This window comes from Hippocampus bargibanti, linkage group LG11 (assembly GCF_051943395.1).
Source record: "Hippocampus bargibanti isolate YZ-2025 linkage group LG11, ASM5194339v1, whole genome shotgun sequence".
NCBI classification, from domain to species: Eukaryota; Metazoa; Chordata; class Actinopteri; order Syngnathiformes; family Syngnathidae; genus Hippocampus; species Hippocampus bargibanti.
This window is the reverse complement of record NC_142744.1, coordinates 14,985,001-15,006,201: the sequence shown is the minus strand read 5'-3', so window position 1 is coordinate 15,006,201 and position 21,201 is coordinate 14,985,001. Positions and strand designations below refer to the sequence as shown.

General features: G+C 42.1%; 1 protein-coding gene across 3 annotated transcripts in view; it reads left to right on the top strand.

Moving 5' to 3' along the window:
- The window catches only part of LOC148891747 (low-density lipoprotein receptor-related protein 8-like), a 75,093-nt gene that overhangs the window by 37,887 nt on the left and 16,005 nt on the right, over positions 1–21,201 (top strand). For 2 of the 3 annotated variants that reach the window (XM_089007640.1, XM_089007639.1), the window contains exons 5-13: positions 2,588–2,974; positions 5,351–5,473; positions 6,679–6,801; positions 12,707–12,826; positions 13,150–13,275; positions 15,403–15,574; positions 17,906–18,133; positions 20,035–20,153; positions 20,373–20,512. In XM_089007640.1, coding sequence (XP_088863766.1) covers positions 2,588–2,974; positions 5,351–5,473; positions 6,679–6,801; positions 12,707–12,826; positions 13,150–13,275; positions 15,403–15,574; positions 17,906–18,133; positions 20,035–20,153; positions 20,373–20,512 — 1,538 coding nt within the window. The remainder of the gene's footprint in view (positions 1–2,587; positions 2,975–5,350; positions 5,474–6,678; positions 6,802–12,706; positions 12,827–13,149; positions 13,276–15,402; positions 15,575–17,905; positions 18,134–20,034; positions 20,154–20,372; positions 20,513–21,201) is intronic. The other variant, XM_089007641.1, reaches the window with a different exon arrangement.

Below are 21,201 nucleotides of genomic sequence, written 5' to 3'. Positions count from 1 at the left end.
CAACCAGGTCATTAATCCGACCGAGACTAGGCAGTCAGGCAGTATTTAGTGTAGAAACACGGCTACGTGGCTACGTTGATAAAACTATTGGCAGCACGCCCTCTTCTGCTACCTTCTGGAGACACACAAAAACAGGATCATGACACCGTTCAGTTTGAGGGCTCACTTCAAACACGGACTCTTACGGGAGGGCCGTGGCGTCGCCAACTAACCAGCCAATAGAACGATTCCGTCATTATCCTGCTCCACCCCATCACTTTCCTGCAGGGACTTTCCTTGGCCTACTTTGAAGGCACCGTGAAGAATCATCCTCTCCTTCATTGCCTCTTCATGTCAAGAGACCAAGATTGAGGCTGTTGGGGGTGCGGTGTTTAAACGCTGAAGATACTGCAAAATGGCATCCCGGCAGGAAAATACACATCTTGAGAAAAGCTCGGCGGTGGGAGTGAACATTTTATCCCACATGATGCAGTTAATTGTTTTCCTAAGTGGAATGTGTGCTTGTTTGGGTGTTCGCATTGGGGCTGCTTTGAGCAATTTGTGTCTTGAGTTCAATCCATAATTTTTAAACGGGAGCGTATCAACGGCATCTAAAAAACACACACAGGAACACAAATAAAAGTGTCTTATTGCATTCACGGCTCTTATTAGCCTAATAGATGCAAAGCCTGCTGTATCACACACACAAAGCCCCACACATGCACACACAAACACACACACACACACGCGCGCACGCACACACGCACGCATGCACGCACGCATGCACGCACACACACACACACACACGCAAATTTCCCCATTGTGGGACGAATAAAGGTTTTCTGATTCGGACACACACACACAGTACTTATTGTAGTCACTATTACTATAACTATTATTGTAATAGTTAATATTAATGTTATACTCATATTATAATACTGTAGTTATAGAATAGTTAGAATATTATAATAGTTCAAAACTTGAATGTTGTATCACACACATGCACACGCACACACACACACATAAATGAAAGTGTCTTTTTGTAGTCACAACTATTATTGTAATAGTTAATATTACAAAACATATTATTACAAAATATGATCATAGTTCAAAATCTGAATGTTGTGTTAAACACATGCACACGCACACACACACACGCACTAGGCGAAGTAACCATTAATTAACTTAGCTGCTAATTCCTTCCTTGCTTGATGGCTTTTGCTGCATTTTCCATTGAGAAATATTCTGTGCAAATCAAATTTTCCCCCTCTTCTGACATCATTCCACGTTACAGCTTCGGCTTTACTTAGCAATGCTGTCACTCATCCTAAGGCAAAGCTCCCTGACTTGCAACGAAGATTTGAATTCTTCCAAATAGCCTGTTCGTGGGGAGTTGTATAAAATGTTCCCATGGGCTATTATTATTATTATTGGCGTGTGTCAGATGATTCACTTTTCCCTTTTGTGAAGTGAGGCGAGCGAGGAAGGAGTCTTGAAATAACAATATGGCCTTTGTCATTTGGCTTCTTTCAGCTCTGAAAAACTCGCTTCCAAGTAATTTGTATTTGAGTTAAATGGGAGTTACTTGATGAATATGAAATGTCACCTTGGATCAAATATTCTCATAAGAATGTCAAAAGAATTAATTTCATCGGGATTACAAAGACTGTATTTTATACATTTTGAATCCACGTGTGCTAGATGACATCATTCTGCTGTTAGCCACCCCCCTCCAAAAAAACCCAGCCCATAGCCAATGCACCAGAGTTTAATTTTATGAATTTCCATGACAACTCACTTAAGTTAAGTTTATTCATAGCGCCTTTCTCATGTTTTCTTGGCCTTAATCCTTATCGCTGGGAGCAATGCATTGCACTCTTTTTTTCCCCTTGAGTACTTTTTTTGCCTTGTCTTTGTGTGTACTGATTACACAGCCAACCAGAGTCAGTCCTTCCACTCTAAGCAGTTTAAAAGAATTTCACAAAAACTTTTGCCAGATAAATTACATGAAGGCATTTTGCCAATCGAGACATCCACGTGCTGAATAATTCATCAGCTAAAATCAAGTCATTTTGTGCCAGATGTTTTCCCTGATCAACATTTCTTCAGATACGTCTGTGTAGGTTCTCAGTCATACAGGAGTGGCCCTTCAAGAAACTGGTTTCTTCAGCCGTCATCTGTTCTTTGAAGGTGTCGGACGTTTCGCTCCTCATCCGAAGAGCTTTGTCAGCGAACTAAAGTTGTGCTGGTAACCCTGGCCCTATGTCCCTAATGGACAGCGGTGGCCTTGCCAGACCTCCGCTTCGATAGGTCCCTGTGCCGGACCCCTGCTCTGATAGGTCTCAGCTCCCAACCTTACAGCAGGGACCTATCAGAGCATGGGACTTAAAATACAGATTTATCTTAATGAGATATTGTCACACAACAACCAAACTCTGCATTATATGCAATGATGCTGAGCTGTATTTTCAATGCACGTAATTTGTGGTGTATCTTATTTTGAAGGGACGCTTAAACGTTACAGTGTCATGATGCATGTTTATTATTATGTTACGAAAATAGCATTTTTTTTTGGTGTTTGTTTTTGTTCTTTCCATTGATGCACCAGATGCCAAAGCCTGCCCCTCCGGCGAGTTCATGTGCGGCAACCGTAAATGTTTGGCCTTCGCCCACGTGTGCGACGGGGACGATGACTGCGGCGATGGCAGCGATGAGCTCAAGTGTACTTCACCTCTCACCTGCGGGCCCAACCATCTGCGCTGCAACAATTCAGAGTGCGTGCCGCTCATGTGGAGCTGCGACGGCGATCCCGACTGTGCGGATAGTTCGGACGAGGGGCCCGATCGCTGCGGCGGTGACGGCGTTCATCTATCGAACCGCAGGGCCAACTGCACTGGCGAGGAGTTTCATTGCGCCAACGGGGAGTGTGTGCGACTCAGCTGGAAATGTGACGGCGATCCTGATTGCAAGGACAAGTCGGACGAGTCAGACTGCCGTAAGTTTTCTGTTTCTGTCCTTTCTTAAACTTTGACGCAGGTGTTGTCTTGTCTCGAGATGACCCTGACGCCTCTTCCTGCCGCTGTCCACTGTCCACCGAGGATAATGAGGCACACGCTGACAACTTTAAGACACCGATGGGCGATTTGTGTCCTTGCTTGCCCGAATCTTGGCGTCTGTGTGTGTGTTTTAGGTCAGATAGTCATCTGCAGAGGGTGTCAAAGTAAAAGTAGGAATAAAAGTGATAAGGGATTACCTCCTTACCAATTTTAGATAAATAAAAAGCCTATATCCCGTTCAATGCTCATAAAGTATCAAAAGTTTAAAAAGTTACAGTGTTTATATTCGGTTTCCCACCCCCCTACCCTTGCTCACCTGATATCACCAACAGAAAACTGAGGAACAAATATGAACTTTGAATCAAATTTAATGAGTGCCATTGCTATGACAAAATGCTCCATTCGGATTTTTATCATCAATATTGTGTTCATAATTATGGCTCGTTTGTTTTTAACCCGATTTGGGTCTTGCCCTGGCATATTGTAATTTTGTTTTTTACATCCCTCGCTGTTCTCTGCCTCCTCTGATCTAATACCAGTTACCGTATTTGCAAGTCAGATTTGCACTGCACAATGCCAATGTAGTGTTAGATAATAGTGGCGGTTCTTGCATTTCGGCTGTTTTACTAAGTGCGAACAAGATGAAAGGTGCCACTGGAATAAACACTTCACTTCAAAAGGTGATAACTTGACTGTGTAACTAAATTGTTTTGTTTAATAATTTTTGAGGTGTACATATGAAATGTAAAGAGGTCTTTAAAATGAGCATGCCGGGTGGGATGCAGAAATGGTCATTGTCTTGCGCGATATGTTACAACTGTGAAGGGGGAAAATTGTCCTTTGCGGGAACTGCATCCACTGCATCCACAGTACAGTAATCCGGTAGATTGGGACGATTGAAGACATTGAACGCCATGAGTTCATTCATGTAAATTCCCTTCATATCGTTTCTCAGAAATCTGCTTTTTCCTCATCGCCTGAGGTGTTACTTTGTCATTTAGCACTTTATCTCCTCATCAAGCAACTCGCAATGTCCAATACAGGATGTGTTTGTCTAAATAAATCCAGTGTGAGGAAGGGGACGTTGCGATATAGCCGATTTTCCTCCAATCCAGCCAGAACCATGAGAAGCCCTGAAGCTCGTGTTGCACTGTGGTGGAGTATAAAGCTGAGGTATTCGCACAAGCCATTAAGAGAATGTTTGTCGCACACATCAAGTCCAGGAGTCTGTTGTCATGCGAGCTGCGTGTAGAAGAAGGCTGAGGGAATTGCTTTCCAATTGAAGCCACTTATTACTTTTTTTGTTTCGCAAAGTGCTTCAAAGTTCCACTCGACAAAACTTGAATTAAATAATGACACAAAAAGTAATCTGGACTGGAAAGGAATCAGGGAACTAATTAGATAACACTAGACATTACACAAAGGGAAACAAAATAAGTAATTGTCATGAAAATGCTAGTTAATCCAGACCATGTGAGAAATGCGACTCATCATAGACTTGTCCAAGTAATTCTGACTACTATGGGTGGGACTTTGTGCCATAATGTGCGCCGTTGCGTCACAATTTAATAATCTTAGTGCACAACTCTGTTACACATAGATAAATAAACCCCCAGATATTTGCGTGAGACAACTTCCTCTAAAACTAAAACTGGTAAAGCATTGATAAATTTCAGTCACCAAAACGTCAAATGCGCCAGGAGGACTACTTACACCGGAACTCTGAGCACAGCGTAGAGAGATGAACGAAATTTCCAAGCATGTGCACCGAGCCTTGCACAAGCATGAAAATCAAGATGTGCCAGTTTTTAAGCTGGAGTGCTTCTGCGCCAACTACCAAAATAGTGCCCATTATGGAGAAATTAGGAGTGTTTGCTTTAACATTGTAAGTCTGCCCTAAATCATGCTGGATGACTATTAGGGGATGAGGGTCAAAACAAAAATAAGGTAATCAAAAATACATCACTCACTTCCTCAGGTATTTTATTTCCAGGTCTGGCCCAACCTATTCTAGACCTTCCCAACATAAGTGATGTTTACTTCATGTTTTCAAATCTCAGTATGTGATATTAAATAAGAAATTAGCTTGCTTTCAATTTGACACCTTGAAGTCTTGGTGAAAGGATTTAAATTTGTTGTTGTGTGTGTGTGTGTGTGTGTGTGTGTGCGTGTGTGTGTGTGTGTATGTGTGCGTGTGTGTGTGTGTGTGTGTGTGTGTGTGTGTGTGTGTGTGTGTGTGTGTGTGTGTGTGTGTGTGTGTGTGTGTGCGCTTGCGCGTGTCCGTGTGTGTGTGTGTGTATTTTTTCTGCACACAGCTCTGCTGACTTGCCGTCCTGATGAGTTCCAGTGCGGTGACGGTTCCTGCATCCACGGCACCAAGCAGTGTAACAAGGTCAACGACTGCCCGGATCACAGCGATGAATCAGGCTGCGTCAACGGTAGCTTCTCCTTGATTTACTCTCTCTCTCTCTCTCTCTCTCTCTCTCTCTCTCTCTCTCTCTCTCTCTCTCTCTCTCTCTCTCTCTCTCTCTCTCTCTCTCTCTCTCTCTCTCTCTCTCTCTCTCTCTCTCTCTCTCTGTATATATGTATATATATATGTCTTCTCTTCCTTTCGGCTTTTCCCCTCAGGGGTCGCCACAGCGAATCAATGTCCTCCATCTATCCCGGTTTTGTGCATCCTTTTCTCTCACACCAGCTACCTTCATATCCTCTTTGACCACATCCATAAACCTCCTCTTCGGTCTTCCTCTCGGTCTCTTCAGCCGTAATCTGTACAATTTTGAAGGTTTCGGACGTTTCGCCTCCTATCCAAGAGGCTTCGTCAGCGAACTAAAGTCTGACTGGTCGTATCGGCCCTATTTATATATCCCTAATGTCCAGGCATGGCGGCGCCGGACACAGCTATGATAGGTCCCTACTCTCAGGTTGGGGGGAGCAGAGGACCCCTCCCTGTGGCCCCACTGTCTTTTTTTTTAGAATTTGTTGAATCTCCCCAGACAGGGAGACTCAATAGGAACAATCAGTGGGGCCACAGGGAGGGGTCCTCTGCTCCCCCCAACCTGAGAGTAGGGACCTATCATAGCTGTGTCCGGCGCTGCCATGCCTGGACATTAGGGATATATAAATAGGGCCGATACGACCAGTCAGACTTTAGTTCGCTGACGAAGCCTCTTGGATAGGAGGCGAAACGTCCGAAACCTTCAAAATTGTACAGATGACGGCTGAAGAAACCTTCTCATCTATATATATATATATATATATATATATATATATATATATATATATATATATATATATATATATATATATATATATATATATCCCCCTCTCCCGGCAAATTGGCGTTTTCATGTTTGTTTGTTAAAGTAATTATAAGTGCCTTGCATGCTGGGTCCGAGAGGACAGTAATTTCATCTGTGCTGTATGTCATGCATATTAGCATATTTGACAATAAAGCGGACTTTGACTTTGACTTTGATATATTTCTCTCGCTTGACTTTTTACAGTCTTTTATGTCTAGGGTTCATTTTGAATGCACCTAGCTATTTGTTGGCTCTTACCTAAGTGCTTTGGATGTTGTTAAAGTCCCAGGAACTCAGATCCCACCCACATATTCACTTAATGTTTCACTTTTTTGTTGCAGCTACAAAATGTGAGGGTCCTCTAAAGTTCTTGTGCAAGAACGGGGAGTGTATTGATAGTTCCAAAGTGTGTGACTCCGTCAAGGACTGCAAGGACAGATCAGATGAGCCCAAGAAAGAGTGTGGTAAGAAAAGGCTTTCTTTGCACAGATTTGCATTTTTTTGTATTTTCTACTACATGCACATCTTACAATTACGGGGACACAAGTTAGTGTCATCTTGTGCTGGTCCCAAGCCCGGATAAACACAGAGGGTTGTGTCAGGAAGGGCATCTGACGTAAAAGCTTGGCCAAAACAAACCTGCGAATCAAACCTCTGAAGATGGAGGACACTGATTCGCTGTGGCGACCCCTTGAAGGGAAAAGCCCAAAAGGGAAAAGAAGAAGCACATGTTACAATTACTGTATGTGGTGATTGTCTGTGTGAGTCCATCGCTTTGTCTCGATGAGTGTTCAAATTTACAAGTAGTCGAGGTCATCAGCTGGTGACAGGAATTCGTGACATATTGGTTTTTATTCTTATTTCAAAGTACCGTATTTTAAAGTGCATAATGTGCACCGGAGTACAGTGGAACCTCGGTTTTCGAACGACTCACAGTTCGAATAAATCGGAGTCCGAACAAAATATTCGAGAAATTCTTGCTTCACAGTTCGAACAATAATCGGTGTTCGAACGCCGGTACGACGCGTGAGTGAGTACGGAAGGGGGGGATGCTGAGCGGCGTACGGGTGTATCGCTCTCTCCGTGACCAACTGTTGTCTTGCGGACGTGCTGCGTTTTGCTCTAGCGTTTAATATAGGTGTACGAAGAGTTTTAGCCCCTAATCATGCCTCCAAAGAAAGTAAGTGCTGCTACAAGTGAAAAAAGAAAAGTAGTGCATACAACTACTGCATTTAAGAAAGAAATAATCGCAAACTATGAAGGAGGTGTGTGAGTGTCTGATCTGGCTCGGGAATACAGCATGGCGAAATCTACGATCAGTACGATATTAAAGAATAATGAGGCTGTGAAATCTAGTGAAGTGGCTGTGGGAGTGAGAGCAAGTGTCATTGGATAGATATTTTAAGAGAAAAGAATATCCTGTAGCCGAGTCATCCGTAGCTGTCACGTTCCGAGCGAAAGTGACGGCAGCTGACTCGTCGGAACGTAGTGGAATGTTTGGGATCCCAAAGCAGGCGGCAGAGACGTACTACCCAAGCAGAATGTTTATACACAAATCAAAGAAAACACAGCGAGTAAGAAGGCAGGGGGTGATCCGACCCGCTTACTACGCCAAAAAGCAAATGGCACACGAGGGTGCAAAATTACGCAATCCCGGAAGATGACATAAATTTACGGGACGCAGGGAAAATACCTCGGACCGGATACACTCGCGCATCGAAGGAAGAGTCCAGGTACGGTGGCGAGGTGAGTCAATCATCCGGCATTGGCAAGGTGATCGCGAACCGGATAAATGCCCCGTGTCCGTGATTAGAGAATTGACAGCAGGTGGAGGGCGGCCGGGAAAGGTAGCCCCGCCCCCCGCTGTCAACTCGCACTTGATAGGAGCAAAGAGATTTGAACGTGTGAGCACCCCTCAGACAGAAGAGCTCCTCGAAGTTTTTATGGGAGGGGACTCCTTCCAAACAATAAATTTCCTTCCTTCGTCCACCTGCGCCTTCTGCTGACCACCACAAAGGTAAAAAATCCTATTCGTAATTCTTTTCTTTCCGAATGTACGATTAGCCTGGGTTATGTTTATGTTATTTGCTATTTTGCTTAACATTTTCTGAGATATACATTGCTTTTTATGTGTTGGTCAGCATTTTAATGTGCAATTTCATGCATAAAATAATGTGTAAAATACTGTCCTAAAAAGGTAAACATTCAGGGTGTTGGATCGGATTAAAACGATTTACATTATTTGTAATGGGAAACATGGTTTCGGTGTTCGAACAAATCGGTTTTCAAACAGGGTTCTGGAACGGATTATGGTCGAGAACTGAGGTACCACTGTATAAGGTGCAACCCCAATAAATGTTTTATTTTCCAAAAAATGTCATATACAGTAAAGTCTCGTTATATCGATATCGGTTATATCAATAGTACCGCTTATTACGATACTATTTTCATTTCCCTTGCACATTTCTAGTCTTTTTATGTATAATTAGTACCGTTTAGTACGATACCCGGTTATTACGATAATCCGGTTATTACGATGCTCCTTTTCATCCCCCGCCGGCCATTTTTGTTGTTTATATCGATATATCCGTTGCGCCATTGGTCAACTTGGTCACGTGTCTTGTTACGTGAGCCGCCATCGGTCGCGCCATTGGTCGACTTGGTCACATGAGCCGCCATCGGTCGCGCTATTGGTCGACTTGGCCGTGTGACTTTGTCACGTGACACGCCATCGGTCGCGCCATTGGTCAACTTGGTCACGTGTCTTGGTTACGTGTCACGCCATCAGTCGCGCAATTGGTCGACTTGGTCAGGTGACTTGTTTACGTGCCCAGCACTCGTGTAGCAGAGCCATTTTCATTTTCAGACGCTAGCTCGTGTGTAGCAGACGAGATTGAAGTGTTTGTGTTAAAAGGTAAAAATGGGAAGCAGAAGAAGATTGATGACTTTTTTAAATTGTATACATAATACAGTAAGATGTAAGCGTTGCAGTTTCCCTGTTGTGTTATGTACATGCCCACTGTACTGTATATGAATGCAATCGTTTTTTGCAACAATGTTTCTTGTTTTGTCTGCTGAAGCGCGATGATTTTGAAAATTATTAACATTCCATACTGTGTATTAAAGGACAGCCGATGTCACTTTTTATTCAAATGCAAATAAAAATGACTTCACGCCAAGACGTCTTGCATTGCTTGTGAATCCAAACAATGGCTTCAGATTCGGATAATATGCTTTCTTGTTACACATCCAGTTATGAATATGTTTCAAATACACTGTAGTTCTGAAGATTAAAGCATACATGTTTACAATCATTAAAGAATTATATGTGCCATTTTGAGGCAACATTGGGGGAACATCTCTCACCCAAAAAAAAAGGGAGCTAATGGCCAGCTCCATTTCTTATATGGCGCTTGGCTGCCCTCTTTTGGCGGCTTTTGTTTAATGCAGTTCGGCGCAGGATCGGATATATCGATAGTCCCGGTTTTATCGACATTTTATCGGACTCCCTTGAATATCGATATAACGAGACTTTACTGTACTGTATAAGGGGCAGCTTCAATGAATGACAAGAGTTTTCCAACTATAATATCTAAATATATAAAAGTTTAGGAAAAGGCTTTTGGGTGTGCCTTATACACGGGAAATACGGTAGTCTCAATGAATTTGAAGACTGGGTTTGTTTGTTTTTATTTTTACTTTAGTTCGTATTAATTAGTAGTAGATGTAGTTTTGGTCAAATATATAAAGTTTGGAAATGCGCTTATAACATTATTATTATTATTATTATTATTATTATTATTATTATTATTATTATTATTATTATTATTATTATTATTATTATTATTATTATTATTATTATTATAACTATTGCATATTTAAAATATATTTGAAAAACAATCATGCCCAAATCAAATACTGAGGTGTCCAACTTCATCCACTTGCTAACTTGTAAAGTGGATTTGTGGTTTCAATTCCTATATTGAACCCTGTCTTAACCTCGCTTTGCGTTTCTGGCTGTGTTCAGTGGCAAATGCCGGTAAGCCATTCAAAAAATTATACGGTACATTGCCACATTTATTGGAAATAAGCATGTTTTGGTTTGCCTCAAGTAACCGCCGACAGCCCCGGCTCTCTTGAGTCTGCTTGTTCAATTTACTTTGAAGGAGAAGCCAAAAGTCTTGTTGCTTGCGTGATCAACACCGCTGTTCTGACATCACCTCTTCATCAGTGGATTGAGCCATAATATTTTGATCACTTCTCTTTCACACAAAAGTTCAACCTAACATTCTCCTATCATGTAAAATCACATTCAGGAAGTGATGCTAAACTGTGCCAGGGAAGCTCATTACAAAAAAATAATTTCTCGTCCTTTTCTTCCTGCGACCTTGTATTTCTCCTTCATCTCTGTTTTGTTCACAGCTTGTTAAAAAATATCAACACGCACGCACACACACACAGACTTTGCACATTCCATTGTTCTGTCCTCTCAACCATTCATTACCAAGATGTCTTTTTGCTCTCAAAACGCTCCCATGCTACAATCCCGCAACGAAAACATTTGCAGATGCCAGGCATTGCTCTCCGCATCCCAGCATGTAGTTTCTCAGCTCATTAGGAATAACGTGTCGGCAGCGCAGACTCATTACTTAGCACGCCTCACCCTCAAGTCATGCGTTCACTGGGAAGAACTCTTTGATAATGGCCACTTTGTAATGAGTTGTCATAGTGAAAAAGAGCTGGCGGAGGCGGCGCGAGAATGCAGATGACGTTGGCGCACGGTAAAAAGAATAAGTCTCCTGTAAATCATGGCTTGATGGAATTTCCTGGAAAAATATATTCCCCGTTGCCCTCCGTGACTCTTTTAGTTACTCCATCCAAGTCCAAGAGAGGGCAATTGCTAATCACTGGAATAGCTGTCATTGAGAAGTGCCATTGCAATTTTCAAGAGTAGTGAAAGAGAGGTGTCAACGAATAAGGGTTGGGATCTGAACCTTTTCATGCACCAATAATGAGAACCTTTAAACTGATAACATGATGAGCTTAAAGATTTTGATGTTTCTCTTTAATCCTAAATAGGTTCATTGACAGATCTCCCAGGCAAGTGACACCCAGATGTAATGTGTCCCAGAGCTTGATAGTGGCGTGGAGTTGAGCAAGTCGTGCTGTGAACTCCGTCCGACGCTGTGCAGGTCTCTGCGAGTCTGCGTGCGTGTGTCTCTGAGTCCGAGTCCAAGTGGTTCTGCCCCTTGATTCCCCCGAATGATTCTCCGATCTCTCTGTCCAGCGCTGGCTACTTATATACATTTGCATGCGTGAGAATGCGCCAAGACACCAAAGGGCATGAAAGACATCAAAGGGTAGAAATGCGCACTTCAAAGGCGTACACGTGTCAGCGTCAAGGTCCGCACGTGTGACTCCACAAGCTGTCCACTGTCATAACTGCATTGCTTGAACGGATTAATGATGACTCCTGATCTCCTTAATGACTTCTGGCAATTTATAAAATTGAGTATATTTTTTCCCTCCTCACAGTGTCTTCATTCCTTTTTTTTAATATCTGTTCGCTTCACGGACATGATTATTCTAGAAAAAAGTACATTTGAGTTAGGGTATGGTACTTTTTTAAATATTTACCATATGTTGACTTATGTTTGCGCTAAATGCTCATTGAATTTGAAAAAGCTCCCAGTAAGTGCTTCAGAATGGGTCTGTTGTTGTCTTTGTCGAAGTGTTCCCAACACACATCAAACACTTTGGTGGATTGGCCAAGTGCAAGATAAGCAAAAAGGTCTCAAAGGACTGTGCGATAAAGTCAACTTGTCTTTCTTCTGTACGACTTGACAGCAAACCAAAAATAAATATGAATACAAAGGTTATTTTCACTAAAATGAGTCGATTTTAGATGTAGTTGCATTCAGTTGTCTTTATTTTGTTAATGAAAAATGTCGGTTTTTTTTATTTTAGCATGTTTTTTTATTAACTTTTCTTTCACCGTCATAACCTTGATTCATGCTCCAATTTGTATCAAGACAAGATTGAGTTGATTGAGGACATGAATTCTGTCACAGCCCACTTCCCATCAAGTCTGCAGTCCTATCTCACTCCATCACTGACATCTCAGTATCTCTGCTCACAGCCCTCGTCGTCACTGGATGAACCGATCAGTGATAATGACTTTCTTTGATTCATTGAGAGAAAAGAACAGGTAGAACCATAGCTGGCAGTACAAGACTGTAGATAACATACGCAACATCAGAAATGTCTATTTGCTGATGCTTACACTGATATTTAGACTTCTTTTCTATGAATCCATTGCCCATATCTCCCGCACTTGTTTCTGATCGTCAACGTTCTTTACTTTGCTAGGGCTTAACGAATGTATGATCAACAATGGCGGCTGCTCTAACATCTGCATGGACCTTCCCATTAGTTTTGAGTGTCACTGCCCCGCCGGCTATCAGCTCCTGGACAAGAAGACTTGTGGAGGTATTTTTACACTGACGGTGTGGCGCCTAACCAAGTGTGTATTGCTCTATCATCATGTTATATTCTTTATGCATTCAGTCATGGCCCTTCTAATACTAACACTTTGAGTAGAAGCTTAGTGCGTCTGTTGTTGACATCTAGAGTGTTTGATATGGTTCACCAGATCATCACCCACTGTCACTTTGATCTTTGATAAACATACCAGTTGACTTTGATTTTAGTCTCATCCGGTGCTGTTCCTGAGGAGAAAGCAGTCATTTGCTATTTCTACTTGACTGTGCCACAGTTGATTGATACCCTCTCGTTCTTCTCCTTCCCCGCAGACATTGATGAATGTGAGAACCCGGATGCCTGTAGCCAAATCTGCATCAATTACAAGGGGGATTTTAAGTGCGAATGCTACGAAGGGTATGAGATGGATCCCGTGACAAAGACCTGCAAGGCAGAGGGTAAGTGCTAAATCGTTAATGGAGGGAAAAAGCCCATTGTGAGACATGATAGGATTTACATGGCAGGCATGTAGAGAGGAAGCTCATTTATAACCTGATACACCAGGTGGTTCACAAGGCCACATGCGGAATAACTTAAACAACCTTTTAAACAACCTTTTGCAAATAAGGTACTTCTTGTAACAATAATGTCCAGGTTCAGATATCGGATTTTCAAGTGTCAACTAGCACTAGTTTGATGAACAACCCATTTCTTTGGGGGTGCTTTGGTCAATCATGAAATTGGTTCGTGGGACAAAAAAAGTGGGGACGGACCGCTGGGGTATATCACAGCTCTATGTTCTAATGACAGTGTTGATTATGTCTCTATTGTGTGTTTGCCCCTGCACGGCTTCCAGCGTGTTTGCTAACAATTTGCTGATGCCGTAGGAGAATCAAATATCTGTGTCAAGAGCGGCTCAGATGCAGTTTCTCCATGCTATTTCCAGGGAAGGGGGCCCACTGTGGTAGTCCTTCAAACCACCACGGGATCATTTGCTTGTTCTTGAAATTGATTTTTTTACAAAATGCCATTGTGATCAGGTGGCCGTCGGAAAGGGAAATATTCTGAAAAGAGACAGACATTTGACATAGACTGTCATTAAGGACAGAAACTGATTTCTGCCTCTGAAGAAAAGTGCCTTCCTATTACCGCATAGTGCTAAAAGCACGGTCAGTGAGAAGGTTGCATCCACTTGCAAGAAAACATTCTGCTCAAATCATTTGGCTTTTTGCCCTCGCTGGCTGGAACAGGAAAAAAATAAACAACCCCATTGTGAATACGCAGCAAGATCCTGTTCAATGAAGGGTCTAATTAAAATTCAAGTTGGGCGACCTCATCACAAACAGGGGTTCTAAAAATAAGCAAGACTACCCCGAATTACAACAAGGACATACTTGGGTGAAGACAATTGTTGCTAATGGTGATGTGTGCCAATGACAACAAAGCTTCTGCATACGCAGACTCCATTTTATGCAGTAACCATCACTCAATGTATCAAGGTGTAAAAATGAAACAAGTTGGAATCTTTCAAAAAGAAGCAAGACTCTGAATTTGGAGAGATCACAGTTTGAATTCATCTCATTGTTTTTGTTGAAAACACACTTAGTACAGAAACAAAAAATTGTGGGAAAAAGGGAGATACTGTATTTTTGTGCCTCTGAAACTAAAACATAAAGATCAGTTTCTCATTTTGGTCTTTCAGAGGAAAAAAATCATCATCAGGTCATGATTTAAGTCAGTTGTGACCACTCCCACAGTGGCCCAGCCCTCCCTCTTGCAGAGCTTTCTTTTTTCTAGTCTAAACTGCCTCCGTTCAGAATTACCCTAAAAAATATAGCCCTGAGACATTGAAAATGGGATAATGAAATCTTTTTTTATTTGATTGTGGTGGAATAACAACCTATAAACAATAATGTATGATTTAGTAGAGAACATACCTCTGGCATAGTTTTATTCATTCTAACTTCCTTGTTCATTGAAGATGACAAACAAATGGATGATCTATTTATGCTACAGAACCAGGCCAAGTCACAATCATACTTTGACCTTTATAAGATTTTTTTTCCCACTGAACCTATTACCAATTGTAATTCACTGAAGATATAATAGGAAGGCCCGGTAGTCGAGTGGTTAGCACGCCGACTTCACAGTGCAGAGCTCGTGAGTTTTAGACCTGGTCCGGCGTCCCTTTGTGGAGTTTGCATGTTCTCCCCGGGTCCGCGTGCGTGTTCTCAGCGTACTCTGGTTTCCTCCCACATTCCAAAAATATGGAATGGCTCATTGAACACTCCAAATTGTCCCTAGGTGTGAGTGTGAGAGTGGATGGTTGTTTGTCTCTGTGTGCCCTGCGATTGGCTGGCAACCAATTCAGGTTGTCCCCTGCCTAGTGGCCAAAGATGGCTGGGATCGGCTCCAGGATCCCTACGCGACCCTAATGAGGATAAAGCAGTCTGAAAAATGGATGGAAGGATGGATTAAGACATAATATTTCTTCTGATTAACAAGAACAACCTATCCTTTTGCCTCATTTGAATTAGAATTTTTTAAAAGCATAACGGTCAGAATGTTTCTTCTTTTGCGATCAGGAAAAAGCCCTTATCTTCTATTCACGAACCGACATGAGATCCGGCGAATCGACCTGGTCCAGCGGGACTACAGCCAGGTGGTATCAACCCAGAAGAACACTGTTGCTCTAGACCTCGATGTGGCTAATAACCGCGTCTTCTGGTGTGACCGCTTTCATCGGAAAATCTACAGGTATGACGATCACGCGGAGTGTTAATTGTGTGTTATGTTAGCATAGGTTTGTTCAATACCATTGTTTTTTTTTTCAGATTAACACCGGTGCGGGTATTCACTAATTGAGGACGTATTTATAACTCTCGTCCTTTTGAAATCTAAAATTTCATTAGATAATTTGCCAATGTGTCAGACTGCCACCGTAAACGTCAACTACTGCTAAGGAGGATTTGTTTTTTGTTATGTCGCTGGCTGGTATCAGCAGCCTCCACGAGTACCCAATACTTGGTGTTGGTTGTCGCCCATACCAGGTGTTTGCGTTTCGTCTTCAGACTCACTTTCTGACGTTTAATTGGTCAAATCTTGGCTGTGGTCTCCTAGATCTGATCCGTGGTTGGTATCACCAATTAATTTCCCCCTTGGAGTGAATTGTAATTGGAACAGCCTGTTGCTTTTATATATCAGGTAGACATCTCTGGGGACAATGCAAGGGAAATTGCTGCTTGGCAAAGTATGCGCAGCCCCCACCTCACACCTCCGTCATGATGATATTATTTGTGACAGGGACTGGCCCCCGAGCGAGGCCTTGTCGATTCTGATAAGTGGTCCATTCAAGAAGGACTTTAACCCTTTCATGAACTTTCTCTGAGCTCAGGTCAAGGCTTCCGCATCACTTTAACACAAGGCAAAATAGGGCTCGCCATATATGAACCATTTAGTATTCAATTAACTTGGAATAAATAAATTCAGTTTCACAATGCTTGAAGGTCCCCAATGTCACAAAATTACCAAACCATTTAAACCAAAATGGAAGAAACCCCTTCTGTAATACATTTCCTCCCACAATTACCTTGAGGAAGTAACTTTTTGTTACATTACTGATTGCTTGATTTCAAAAGTAACTAAATTAGATTTCCAGTTGCTTTATTCGGTACTATCAGCAAATGCCTACAACCACACTTATGATAAAATGACAGATGATTTGTCCAATATTCTAGATTTTTAAGAATGATATCTCAGGATAATGGTTATATTCAAATTTATGATGAATTAAATGATCAAAATCTTTGTGACTTTCTGGCGGGGAGGGGGAGCGCGGAGATGAGCGAGAGAAATAGGGGGGGATGATGAACTTCACTTAACATTAATACATTTTTGTCTAAACTGACATTTAATGGCTAGTACTGTAATACAATACAAAACATTACAATACATCTTGATTTATATAGCGCTTTAACAACAGCTGAAGCTGTAACAAAGCGCTTAACATTGACACATATCTCATCTCATTTTCCGTACCGCTTATTCCTCATTAGGGTCGCGGGGGTTGCTGGAGCCTATCTCAGCTGTCTTCGGGCACGAGGCGGGGGACACCCTGAATTGGTTTCCAGCCAATCGCAGGGCACACAAAGACATACAACAGTCACTCTCACACTCACACCTAGGGACAATTTGGAGTGGTCAATCTGCCTGCCATGCATGTTTTTGGTGTGTGGGAGGAAACCGGAGAAAACCCACGCAGGCCCGGGCAGAACATGCAAACTCCACACAGGGAGGCCGGACTGGGACGCGAACCGGCGACCTCTGCACTGTGAAGCCGGTGTGCTAACCACTGGACTACCGGGCCGCCATATTGACACATACCATATACAAAAAATAAAGATAGTAGAAAGCACCAGGGAGTAAAACTAAAATCAAGTCTGAATCATGCTGAGTTGAATGCCAAAGAGTACAAGTGAGTCTTGAGTCACTTTTCCGAATGTTCAGTGGCAGGTAATTTCAGAGAGTGGGACCAGCTAAAGAAAAGGCTCGATCCCCTCTGAGCCTCCATTTAGTTTTTGGTACATCTAATAACATTTGGTCAGCAGACCTGAGACGCCGGGAAGGTGTATAAGGGTGGGTGAGCTCGGAGAGGTAAGGAGGAGCGAGGCCATTTAACGATTTGAAAACAAATAATAAGATCTTGAAAAAAAACTCAAAAATGTATAGGAACCCATTGAAGGTAATGATAAAACAACATTTCAGATGACACGAAAATAAATACATAACATCTGGGACCTCTGTATTCATTGCAGCTCACACAATCACCATTCATATTTTCATCTCTCTGAATTGTGATAACAGTATTTTGTAACAAAGTAACTGAAGAGTAACTGTAATCAGACCACTATTTCAGATTTAGTAACATGTTACATTTTCTTGAAACACAAACCACTATTGAGTCACGCGTTACTACCATCATTCCTTTCAAAAACCTTGCTGAATGAGTAGTTAATCATAATCATTACACTGTTATGGACACTCGTAGGCTTATATCTGATATGACTTATGGCAAATCCACTCCTGCAGCGCCTTCATCCATGAGGCCGGTGACCCAGCCCAGCAGGTCCAACTGGTGGAGTCTTCACTGCAAACCCCAGCCGGTCTTGCCCTGGACTGGCTGCAGCACAACCTGTATTGGACGGACTCTGGCGACAAAGCCATCTCAGTAGCTTCAGTGGACGGAACCAAGCGACGCATCCTCATAAACACTGATCTTAGCGAACCCAGAGCCATAGCACTGGATCCTCATCATGGGTGAGGTGTAGGACGTTTGCATTCTCAATCTCGGATGTGTTTACGATGCATTTACGATGTCATTGTTTCGTGATTTGCTGTATTGGTCAAATGATGTTACAACTCAATGACACCTCTGGCATTTGAATAATAACTTCCCAACCTTTGTCACTTGTGTCCTGAGGTGATTCAGATGACACTGAATGCATTTTCATATTCATATACCAAAGGCCTGCCGCTAAGACGAAACAGACAATTGATACACAATGGTTCATACTTAGGAAGAATGAAGAGCACGCAGAATACTGAATGTGTCACTGAATGACAGCTCATACTGCAGGAAAATGTGCCGGTGTTGTAAAGTTGACATTTTTATCCGTGGGTGTTGCTGCAGTGGATTGATTGGCATCAAATTTATTCTTCACGCAGCTGTACGGAAACCAGAATAGACTGACAAAATACAGACAGAGAGTGAAACGAAGGCTCATATGGTGCTCATACATGAATTTAAAGGATACAAAAAACAAAACATGTTTACATTGCTCAAGAAATAAACCTGAAGTCAAGATGTCCAAAGTCCGGCCTGGGGGCCAAATGCAGCCTGTGGCCAATTTTCATCCGGCCCACAGCCCCTGTCATAAAATCAATAACGTCTGGCCCACATGTAGAATGAATACATTGGGCAGTAGCGCTGTTACCTGTGTGTGCTAAGTGCTGCCACCTAGAGGCTCAATTAGGAACAGCAATTTAGTATACGAGTAATTGACTGAATGAGCCCCCCAATTTTCAAAACTTGTATTTTTTTTTTTATTTTGTAAAATAAAGGACAACCGACGCCCCCGGACAAGTTGTGTCCATAATTTGTAAAATCACTTCAAATGACTTCTAATGAGCGTATTTTACAAAAATTCCACTGCATATAGCTATATATTACGTTTTAAGACTCGCGCTGAATATTCAGGAAGTCTTGTTGTTGAGTTGGTGACGATATCTACCGTGACGTCACGGTAGGTAGTGTCACTGACTGAGAAAGGGACACACAATGCATTTTATGTTCTTTGTTTGGTCTGAAAATGTCGTGTTGATCCGTGTTGATGGCGAAATTAGAAGGAAAACACATAAATAACACGATGGTTAATAGTTGTGTGTTGCACCAACACTACTATTTGATACTAGCTGACACAAATTCCCAGCAGCCAAATCAGCCCATTTCCAACGGAGCTTGGTCACCATCTTGTGCATTTTCTGGGATGCTACATTGCAGTCCAGACACCTCAAAATGACACAGAAGGACTTCTTTAATCGATTGCAAACATTTATGCTTTCCTCTTCAGAACTATTTGAATCATATTCATAACTGGATGAGTAACAAGAAAGCATCTTCTCCAAATCTGAAGTCATTGTTTTAATTCTAGAGCTAGGCAAGACATCCTGGCGTGACGTCACAAGCACGGGGGCGGGACCTTCTGAAACTGAAACTTTCTGAGGTCATTTTGAAGTAGTTTTAGGACACTTTAAGTCATTTTTATTGGTGTTTTGCATTTGACTAAAAATGTATGTTTTGGGTATTTTAGATGCTATAAAATGTTTTTCTGATGTCAGTTAGGAAACAAAAAAATTGTGTCGGTTGTCCTACAAGTGTCTCTGCTTGCCAAGAAGTAATTGATTGACTTGATGGATTATTCATGCAATAAAAATTGGTTGCATGAACAACAGCTGAATTTAACCACTTTCCAATTGATTCTTACTACATAGCCCCAAAAGTGCTGTTCATCAATGACAGAATCAGATGGAAATTTCAAAAGAAATTTGAATTTCAATTAAAAAAAGAAAAGAAAAAGAAACAAACATTGAACACCTTTTTTGTTCTGTCTTTACATATCCTATCCAACCACTACATATTCTTTCTTTGTTGCATTCAGTTTCATGTACTGGTCCGACTGGGGCACAAGAGCCAAGATAGAGAAGGCCGGGATGAATGGAGTGGATCGCCAAGTGCTGGTGGCTGATAACATTGAGTGGCCCAACGGCATCACTCTAGGTAAAACAGCTGTTTATCGAGCCTTGTATTGGTGACAAATATGATTGTTAATGACCATTGAAGTAAGATGAAGCTTTGAAACGTAATTAGGCATTGAGCGCAGTGCTTATGGATGACATTGATATTACTTGTTGTCAACTAATCGAGATCATCTTCATTTCTCTCACACAATCAATGAGGGGATTTGTCGGTCAACAAACGTTCAATTTGTGTCCTCAGACGTAGCTAACCGCCGTCTGTACTGGGTGGACTCCAAGCTGCACCACATAGCCAGTGTGGACCTGAACGGGGCTCACCGCAGGACACACATGACATCTGCAGAGAAACTGGGACACCCCTACGCTCTGGCTGTGTTTGAGGTTTGTGTCATTTTATAGATTTACAATCTGTAACCTCGACGTCGTGTACCAAGTCTTCTCCATGGCCAAGTATCTACGCTATCATCATTCCTTGTTCTTATGCGAATCGCAGAGGGTGATGGTAAATACGATAAGGCACTTTGCCATATAGGGTGCACTTTCAACGGATGGGTCTTGTAAAACTGTTTTATATGGTGCAATGCATTACTGTATCAGGCGCATAGAATAAAAGCTCCAATTGTAGCTGCGGTTTCACTTTGCATCCACTAGACCAGGGGTAGGGAACCTATGGCTCGCGAGCCATATATGGCTCTTTTGTTGATTGCATATGGCTCACCGATAAAATTAAATACATGTTCTCGCTTTTTCGCTGTTCATTTTCTCTCGGGGCTGCAGTTGGCGGAAAGCACAATTTTGATTGGATGACACTGACCTAGGTTGGCGGAAAGTGCAATTTTGATTGGATGATACTGGCCGTCATGTTGAAACAGGTAAACGCCCCTTTAAATGAGCCCAACGAGTTAAAAAAAATGACGAGTACACTCCATCTTGAATGCACCGAAAGATTCGCGATTCTAAATTGCAATTAAACAATAACGTCGATGAAACAGTCGAATGTCAGTGATATTTTAACAAGCCCCATGTTAACGTTAGCATCGATATACTTCTGCGAGAAGTACATTGCAGAT